Source organism: Carlito syrichta, unplaced genomic scaffold (genome assembly GCF_000164805.1).
Source record: "Carlito syrichta isolate Samal-C Ts95f unplaced genomic scaffold, Tarsius_syrichta-2.0.1 Scaffold301679, whole genome shotgun sequence".
Lineage (NCBI taxonomy): Eukaryota > Metazoa > Chordata > Mammalia > Primates > Tarsiidae > Carlito > Carlito syrichta.
In genome coordinates, this window is record NW_007245775.1 from 248,740 (window position 1) to 258,068 (window position 9,329).

Consider the following 9,329-nt stretch of genomic DNA (forward strand, 5'->3'; position numbering starts at 1 on the left):
GCCTCCGGCTGGAGAAGACAGCTCCTAGTCCCAGGCGGGAGCCCATAAGTCTTGGGACTTCAGCACCTGGGCGTCTCCCCGCCTCCCCTGAGGGGCTGGGGGTTGTGTCCCCATTCCCCTCTCCCCCACCGCCGTCTCTGAAGGGGGAGGCCGCGTGGGCTCAGGGCTACCTGTGCCCCCGCAGGTGAAGGTCTCCTACTTCGGGGAGCAGGAGGGCCGCGCCCTGGGCCACAGCGAGCTCTACCTCACTGGGGTCGGTAAGTGCCGCCTCCCCGGCTGGCCGTGTCCCTTGGCCCTCCGGGCTGGCTGTTGAGGGTCTTAAGGGATCCCTTGGCGTGGGGGTTCCCTGGCCACGGAGGGTCCCAGCAACCCCCAGGGCCCTGAGCATCTGGAAATTCCTGCCCAGGCCTGACAGCTAGACCCAGAGTCATGGACCTCCAAGTCCTGGCAGTAAACTGTGGGGAGCCCCATGTCCCTTCTACCAGGGCAGCCCTGGAAGTTCAGGGCTCACCCCAGCTGCCAGAGTTAAAGGCCACTAGCATGAGACCTAGAAGCCGAGGCCACCCGAGAGCTGGCAGGTCAACAGGCACAGACCAGCATGTAAGTGGAGAAGAAGACGTGGACCCCTCCCACTCCCAGAAGCACAGGGCCACCGCGAGGGCCTCCCAGATGTTGGGGCTCCTCGTGGGCTTCCGGGGGGTGCACAGCCCGCCTAACCAGACATCACGGTGGTGAAGACCAGCCGGGCGAGCCCCTCGCAGCCCTTCCCTCCCTTTGCAGATGTTTCCCTGGATGTGGACACAGGCCGCACAGGCAGGGTGAAGAGGAACCACGGGGACAAGGTGAGACCCTTCCAGCCACCCCAAGCCTGCAGACACGGGGAGGGGAGGCTCCTGGGTGGAGTGAGCCCTCCCTCCTGAAGAGTGATGGATTCCCAGGGTCTCTGGTATCTAGAAGTGTGGGGAGCCCAGATTGGCACGAGTGGGCATTAACTTACACCCTGTGACCGACATGCTGTGTGACGATGGGCAAAACAGCTTACCCTCTCTGGGTCTCTCTTTTGCCACCTTGAAACTGGGATTGGTTCTTTTGCTCGCTGCCTTTTTTTACTTTGAGGGCTGTATTTGGACTCCTGAGCATGGTGGGTTCTTCATAAAAGATGGTTGAGTGGCTGAATGGAGGCAAAGAGAAGACACATCTCCCGGGAGAAGAGGCTACAGTGGTCAGCCCCAGTTAAATCTGGAAAAGTGAAGAGGAGGAATGTGGGCTCAGGGCATTATCCCACAGGAAGTATCTGAAAACCCCCTGGGAGGGGTAGAAGATATAGTTAGCAAGGAAATATCCCAGAGACGGCCTGGATTATAAGGCTTTGAGGACAAGGTGGGCAGGGCTGCCATGGATGGCTGTGCAGGCTGTTCACTGCACAAGAAGTGCCTGGGCAAGATGGTAGCTATGATACCAGTCATGTGTGGGGCCCTGGTGCGGGTGGCATCGACCCAGAGGGGTGAACAAGAGTGTCATAGCGGTGGCCCTGTGCAATCCCAAAGATCTGGGCTTGAAGGCTGGCTATGAGGCACAGGGCTCACCTCCTGGAACTTCCCTGCCCTCTTTTGTGAAATGGGGGCAGGGAGCCCTACCTTGGGGGTCTGATGGGAGGTGTGTCAGGAACAGTGGCGGCCACAGAGGCAGGCAGGGCTCCAGCCATCTTTCCTGCTGGCTTGGATCTCAGCTGGCAGGGCCTGCAGGACCACAGGTGGACATCTGTGGGACAGGTCCCAGGAGAGTGCTGGGATGAGGAGGGTCTTCCAGAGATTCTCCAGCCCCCCAACCCTCATCAGGGTCTGAGCAGGGCAGCCTCTGCCCCCTCAGGCTCTGGAGGGCCATTTCGGGGTGTGGCAGCAACATGCTTGCTCGTCCAGTGTGATGGCTGGACAGAGCCCTTGTGTGTGGTTGTGCAGGTTGTGAACTGCACGAGGATGGGTCTGGAGCCTTACCTGGTGCGCCGCTCTGCAATTCTGTGATCCCTCTTTAGAATTTTAAGCCAACCCAGAATACGAAAGTGACCACCCCGGCCACGTCCAGACCCCCTTCCCAGAGCCTCCCAGGTCCCACCAATGCCAGTGCTAATTGTTTTACCACAGAAAACCTGGCGCTGGGGCCCTGAGGGCTACGGGGCTGTCTTGCTCGTGAACTGTGACCGGGACCACCGGAGGTCCACGGGGCCCGACCTCGCCAACAGCCAGCTGATGGCGCTGGACGGTGAGGGACACGGGTGCTGTCAGAGGTGGGCGGGAGATGGGCGGGCGCCCTGTGGGCGGGGGGAAGGGCCGTCTCAAGGGGCCGCTCCCCCAGACCTGCAGGACATGTCCCTGATGCTGCTGAGCTGCAATGGCCCTGACGCGCTCTTTGACGGCCACAAGCTGGTCTTGAACCTGCCCTCGTCCGATTCCAGAAGAGTCGCGGTCTTCTGCGCTCGCGGTGAGCGGCCTGTGGCGGGTGGAGGGCTCTTCCACCTCTGCTCCCTCCGGATCTTTCCTCTCCTGGCCCTTGACAACCAGCGGCTCCGCCAGTGTCCACACAGTTCCCAAGAAGGGGGCTCAACCACCAGCCCCATTTTGCAGAGTGGAAAGCTCAGGCTCAGACGCAGGCGTTCACTGTCACCCGACCAGCTGGGGCGGGCCAGGCATTCCAGCCCAGGCGTCTTGGGCACCACAGCCACCCCCTGTGCACCGTCCCCGGCCCCGGTCCTTCCTCGGGTCAGCCCACATGGACTGAACTGCCTGCCAGGCAGCGGGGAGGGGCGAGGGCCCAGGCCCTGCCCCGCCCCACCCTCAGGACCCCCTCCTGCCAGAGTTTCTCATCAAAGTCTGTGGCTTTAGAGAGAGCCGTCCTTAACCCCTAAGTGTCCTTGCTTGTTTTTGTAAGTCGCGACAGGGTCTCTCCTGTCCCTTCCCGCTTTCCCTCTGCCCCCCTCTGCTCAGACAGGCCCGGAACTCGTTCCGGCTACAAGAACCCGGCAGGAGCCGGAACGTTCCTTCGCATGCACCAGTGGTGGCATCTTTGGCCAAGGGCCCGGCTCGAACATGCTTAGCGTGACACCAGCAGAAGCTATGTGCCCCGCCAGCCCTTCCTGCCGTGTGCGGCCACTCACCTCCTTGCCACGGGCTTAGCTGTCGGGATACTTCATACCTAGGGAGCCAGACCATGTGTGGCCTTCTGCGGCCGGTGTCTTTCACTTAGCATCATGTCTTCAAGGTTCGCCCGTGGTGTCGCCTGAGTCAGTGCTCTGTCCCCTTTCGTGGGTTTATAATATTCCATGTCATGGACAGACTACGTTTTGCACATCGTGTGGATCTGCCCATCCAGGGATGCACCTTTGGGCTGTTTACATGGCTTGTGCCCGGTTTTTTTAGCTCTGTGTCTGGTTTAAAGTTTACATTGGCCTCATGAGAAATGTCATGGGAGTCCATTTTACAGATGAGGAACTGAGGCTCAGAGAGGTTGAGTCACTGAGCCGAGGTCTCACAGCATGTGCGTGGCAGAGCTTGGAGAGGACCCAAGGGGCTCTAACCCCGGGCGGATCTCTCCCCTGTCCCGGCGCTGGCCCCTGACTCTGCTTCTCCGCAGGTGGGAGTTCCCTCTCGGACTACAAGCAGGTGCTGGGGCCCTGGCACCCCTCCTATGAGGTCGAGCGGCAGCCTGGGGAGCAGGAGATCTGGTTCCACGTGGAGGGCCTCGCCTTCCCTGATGCCGACTTCCTGGGGCTGGTTTCCCTCAGTGTCAGCCTGGTGGACAGAAGGGTGTGTGGAGCATAGGGGTGGGCTTGGGAGCCGAGAGGTTCGGGGGCCCACTCCAGGGCTGGGAGGCTGGGAGTGTGTGCGGGGGGATCTTGAGGCTGGGTGGGGCTTGGGCAGGCAAGGGGGTCCCTGCAGGGCCCACCGAGTCCTCGTGCTTCCCACAGGCCCTGCCCGAGGTGACCCTCTTCACGGACACTGTGACCTTCCGCGTGGCCCCCTGGATCATGACGCCCAACACGCAGCCCCCCGAGGAGCTGTATGTGTGCAGGTGAGGTCCTGTCTCCCCTGCAGCCCTCCCACCAGCTCTGGGTTTGTGGAGGTAGGGACAGAGGGTGGCACCAGGGACTGGCCTGCCACTCAGACCCACTGATTCAGTGAGGACACCCATAGGGGCAGAGGTACAGGACAGCAGCGGGAGGCTGTCTCCACCTTCGTGCTGGGTGCTATTATCTCTTTATCCAGTTTAAAATTTACACTGGCTGTATGAGAAATGTCATCTTAGCCCGTTTTACAGATGAGGAACTGAGGCTTAGGGAGCTTGAGTCATTGAGCTGTGATCATACAGCTTGCGCATAGCAGAGCTGGACCTCCCTTGGGTGGCAAAGGCCCTGGCTGGCCTCACCGGCTCAAGTTTGGTAATCCCTGCCCTGTTCTGTCCTGTGCAGCAGCCTGTGAACATTCTGGATTTAGTCTGGACAGGGGGACCAGGCCCTGCTAGGCTGCTGGTGGCTGCGGGACACTCAGCCTTGCTGTGACATGGTACATTCCTGGGCCTGGGAGTGCCACCTCTGGGGCCGACCGTGAGCCCAGTGCAGCCCAGGGCCCTGGTGTGCCATTCTGGGATCCTGGCCATGCCCGCGATGGAGGGGGAAGCCTTGGTTGGCCCCACCTGCCTCCGTGTCAGAGATCAGGCCATTGGAAAAGGCCACAGGGGAGCCGGACACATGTCGGAAGGCCAGGAAGGGTGTGGCCAAACAGGTTTGCTCTGCTTACCTGGATCCTGGTGTGTGCAGATATTCAGAAGGGAACCCCCACTGCCTGCCGGCTCTCTGACCCTGCCTGACCCTTTCTTAGGCCACATGTGTGGGCCAGGAGTGGATGGGCTGCGGCCTCTTACTTCCACCTTCCCCAAGAGGAGTCCCCTGGTCACCTCCGAGCTATCCAGCACTCTCCGCACGGTCTAGGCATCCTCTCTGCTCTGGTCTAGGTGTCCTCCCTGCGCGGGTCTAGGCGTCCTCCTCTCTGATCTAGGAATCCTTCTTCTCTGCTTTAGGGATCCTCCCTCACTAGTCTGTGTGTCCTCTTTCTCTGGTCTTGGCATCCTCTCTCTCTGGTCTAGGAGTCCTCCCTCTCTGGTCTGGAGTCCTCCTCTCTGGTCTAGACATCCCCCCGTCCTGGTCTAGGCATCCTCCCTGCTTTCCCCTGGTGTCCTGCCTCTGTGCCTTACCACCTGGGCTTACCCCTCATGCTGCACACGTCACCTGATGCCATCGGGACATTATCTGTCTTTTCATGAGTTCTCTAGGGCAGGGACTGTATCTGGACCCCAGGGACTGCTCAGGGCCCAGCACCGGCTGAATCAAGGCCATAGTCACAGGCTGCGGGCACCTCTCCTCCCTGTCTTTGACAGTGTGGTGGACGCTCACGGCTCCAACGATAAATTTATAGAGGACATGTCTTACCTGGCTTTGAAGGCCAAGTGCAAGCTGGTCATCTGCCCTCGGGTCGAGAATCGAAATGACCGCTGGATCCAGGTGGGTGCAGAAGTAGCTCCGGAAAAGAATTGGGAAGAAGTGGGAAGGCCTCAGCTGGGGCGTCTGCATAGGCCCCCAACGGGCCTCAGGGTCCCAGGAGGGGCCAGGCCACCTGGGCCAGGACTCTCGGGAGAAGGCTTCCCCGCCACCCGCCTCAGCCCCAGCCTTCCCAGTGCTCTGGGTCCAGGCCAGAGTCCTCTCCTGGCCAGGGTCCCGGGAAGCCTCGCCCCGTCTCTCCCCTAGTCCCCCAGGCCCTGGGGAGGATCCGCTGGCCTGCCTGCCCCAGGCCTGGTGGGGACCACCCGGCCTGAAGGCCACTCTGAGGCGGTTCCTGGCTTTCTCGTCTCTCCCCTCCCAGGACGAGATGGAGTTTGGCTACATCGAGGCCCCTCACAAATCCTTCCCCGTGGTCTTCGACTCCCCCCGAAACAGAGGCCTGAGGGATTTCCCCTATAAGAAGCTCCTGGTATGTGACAAGGCACAACAGAGGGACCCTGGGGCGGTGACAGAGGGACCCCTGGTGAGTCTCATCCAGGCCTGCTCCTCTGGGACCCAGAGACCAGGAAGAGGTGGGCCAAGGTCCCAGCAGGTGGATGTGAGCAAACTGGGAACTCAGTGGGCAGGAGATTCAAATGATATGCAAACCACCTGCAAATAGGCGCTCCAATTGCCCCCCTTCTGGGAGGGACAGAACAGCATAGTTTCCCTGAGGCCAGTTCCCCGGGGGAAAAAACGACATGGTCAGCCCTGGTGAGACCAACTGTCTTTGGGGGGAATGCACCCCTAGTGAACCCTCATGGCTCTTGTTTTGAAGAGGCAGGGCCTCTCTTCAGGCATCAGATGTTTTCTGAGCCCCTGCTACGTGCCAGCCTCTGGGCCGTCTCTTGTGCATAGGATGGCGGTGGCAGCACCCACCACCAAGTGTTGAGTTCCAGGCACTGTCTCCCAGTTTCCCGTGGTTCCTCTCACTTATTCCATGGGGCACTCCTTTGGATAAGTGCTGTGATTGTTCTCTCTTTACGGATGAGGAACCAGACCCAGGCCTGCAGGGGTCGGGGTTTTTTCACAATTTCTGCTCTCATTTTCACATTTCTCAGCTTGGGCTTTCTTTGGGTTTAGTTTGCTGTTCTTTTTGTAGCTTGAAATAGAAGCTAAGATTCAGCTTTTTCCTAATAAATATCCATGTTTGGAGTTCTGGTGACCACCCTCACTGTGCAGCCTTACAGCATCCCATGAGATTTAATGTGCTGTATTTTTATTACCTTTCACTTCAAAATATTGTCTAGTTTCCACTTTGATTTTTTTTTTTTTGAAACATGATTTCACTCTGTTGCCCAGGTTGGAGTACAGTGGCATGATCATAGGTCACAGGTTGCTGCAACCTCAACTCCCTGGGCTCAAAGTAACCTCCTGTCTCAGCCTCCCAAGGAGCTAGGACTACAGGTGCCTGCCTCCAGGCCCACCTAATTTTTAAATTTTTGTAGAGACGGAGTCTCGCTATTTCGCCTAGGCTGGTCTCAAACTCCTGACCTCAAATGATCCTTTTGCCTCAGACTCCCAAAGCATTGGGATTTCCAGGGGTGAGCCAACGCACCCGGCCTGTTGTCTGTTTTGACCCATGGTTTCTTTAGATGTGTGTTGCTTAATTTCCAAACATTTTGGGATTTTCTAGTTACCTTGCAGTTATTCCTTTAGTTACATGGTGTTCAGGGCCCCACGGGGACTTGCAAAAACCAGGTAGAAGTGGTTTTCCAGGCACGAAGAGCCAGGGAGTGGGAGGCCCCTGGCATGATCCCTTGACTCCAAGAGCTTCTCTTCTGTCCCGACTGACCCCTCCTTCTTGGGGCCTTGTGGGGCCTTCCCTAGGGTCCCGACTTTGGATACGTGACCCGGGAGATCCTGTCCGCCGGCCCGTCCAACCTCGACTCCTTCGGCAACCTGGACGTCAGCCCGCCCGTCTCGGTGGGCGGCATGGAGTACCCCCTGGGCCGGATTCTCGTCGGAAGCAGCTTCCCCAAGTGAGAGGCGGGAGGGGGACGAGAGCACGGGTGGCGGTGGCGGTGGCGGCGTCCGCCTGCCGGGTGCCCTGGTCACACGCTGGACTCCCCAGCCTGAGAAGTGACCCTGAGCTCCTGTATGGAAGCCCCAAACCAACAACTCGGAGTCCCAGAGTCTCAGAGGCAAAAGGTCTCAGAGATCTTGGGAGAAAACTCACAAACTAGTGGCCCGAGGTCTTCTGGTCCGCCTAACTTTATGAGCTTAATTAGTCACCAGCATGAAATCTGCCTATGTCAGGAGGCCTCACGTAAAAAGCCCGAATCAGAGACGCTGGGGAGGTGATGGGCAATCTGGCACAGAGACAGGGGGTGGACTCGCTGACCTCGTCCATGAGGAGGTCAGAATAGCCGCTGTCCTAACAATGGCTTAAAGGGCCCAGAGTTCACCGGTGCTAAGGTGAGCAAGGGACTGGCCGGGATGCCAGAGTGACAGGTGAGTTGGTGAGTCCCACCCTGGGCAGCTGTGACGGGGCAGGAAACAAGATATTTAGGGTTTAGTGCTCAGAGGGTGACCGCATCTGCTGAGTCCCGCCGAGGGGCCCACGCCCTGCCTGCAGGTCACTGAGGGCCGGGGTTTGCAGTGCCTGGTCCCAGCAGGGTCTCCTGCTTCTGCCTGGAGACTGCACCTGCCGCAAGGCCTGAGGTCACCTTCCCGTGTGTGTGGGGCCGGCTCGGGGGCCAGGTGTGCCTCAGTTTGCCCCCGCAATCCCTGGCTGACCCTCTGGTCTTGGGCCTAGAGAAGCCGGGCAGTACTGGGAAGGTTACAGCCTTACGTGGGGAGCCAGGAGGCCTGGGCCTCTGGATCAGGTGAGATGAGGCTTTCTGGCACCCGCCCAGGCACGTAGCTAGGTGCCCAGGCAGGGTGCCTGGAGCCAAGTTCGGCCAGAGTGAGAGGAAGGCTCCCACCCTGCTTGTGACTCATGCCAGACACTGCTGTGCCAGAGATCCTACCCAGACCCCTGGAGCTGGGTTTTGAGGCCTCAGCACAGTTTTTCTGTGACTCGGAGGGACCCCTGAGAGAAGAGCACTGATTTTGGAGTCAAATGGACTTGGGTTCGAGTCCTGGGTCTGCCACTTACCAGCCATGTGACTTTTTGGATATGCCACCTAGCCAATGCTTACCATAGTGCCTGCCACACAGTAGGTGCTCAATTAATTCACTTGCAAATATTTATTGCGTGCCAGAGCACACTTCATATTGCAACCTGGAGCTGGTAATTGTACATGTATCACAGGGTTATCGGGAGGATTAAACAAGAGACGCCTAAGGCAGGCACACAGTAGGCGCTCAACAAATGCCCGGCTCATTTTCTGCTCTCTCCGGATCCTCTCCCTCCGTGCCCCACATTTAAAACGTACGTTGAGCAATTCCGCCCCCTGGTGGCGACCTTGATGATGACTCAGACACAGGGTCTGCCGCCCCCCCCTCAGGGCTGGGGCCATCCTGTCCCTTCCCCTGCTTCTGGGCTGAGGGCTGGGGAGCCTCCCAACGGGGGCCTCTGCCCCTTCCCCACCCTGGTCTGCTTCTGGTTCCTGCTTTCGTCTCGTGAACGGCCTCTGGAGTCTAGCTCTTTGCCACACCGTCCCACAGTTTTATTTATTTTTATTTTATTATTATTATTATCATTTTTGAGTTGGAGTCTCACTCTGTCACCCAGACCGGAGTGCAGTGGCCGCTCCCGGCCACCGCAGTCTCGACCTGCCGGGCTCCGGCGATCCTT

At 59.0% G+C, this 9,329-nt stretch overlaps 1 protein-coding gene across 1 annotated transcript in view; it reads left to right on the plus strand.

Moving 5' to 3' along the window:
* Window positions 1–9,329, plus strand: part of PADI1 (peptidyl arginine deiminase 1) — a gene marked incomplete at its 3' end in the record, with an annotated part of 33,784 nt that overhangs the window by 17,257 nt on the left and 7,198 nt on the right. Inside the window, exons 3-11 of the mRNA XM_008055112.1 lie at window positions 185–257; window positions 781–842; window positions 2,142–2,259; window positions 2,353–2,478; window positions 3,628–3,800; window positions 3,962–4,065; window positions 5,428–5,551; window positions 5,910–6,017; window positions 7,418–7,569. Of these exons, the coding sequence (XP_008053303.1) occupies window positions 185–257; window positions 781–842; window positions 2,142–2,259; window positions 2,353–2,478; window positions 3,628–3,800; window positions 3,962–4,065; window positions 5,428–5,551; window positions 5,910–6,017; window positions 7,418–7,569 (1,040 nt within the window). The remainder of the gene's footprint in view (window positions 1–184; window positions 258–780; window positions 843–2,141; window positions 2,260–2,352; window positions 2,479–3,627; window positions 3,801–3,961; window positions 4,066–5,427; window positions 5,552–5,909; window positions 6,018–7,417; window positions 7,570–9,329) is intronic.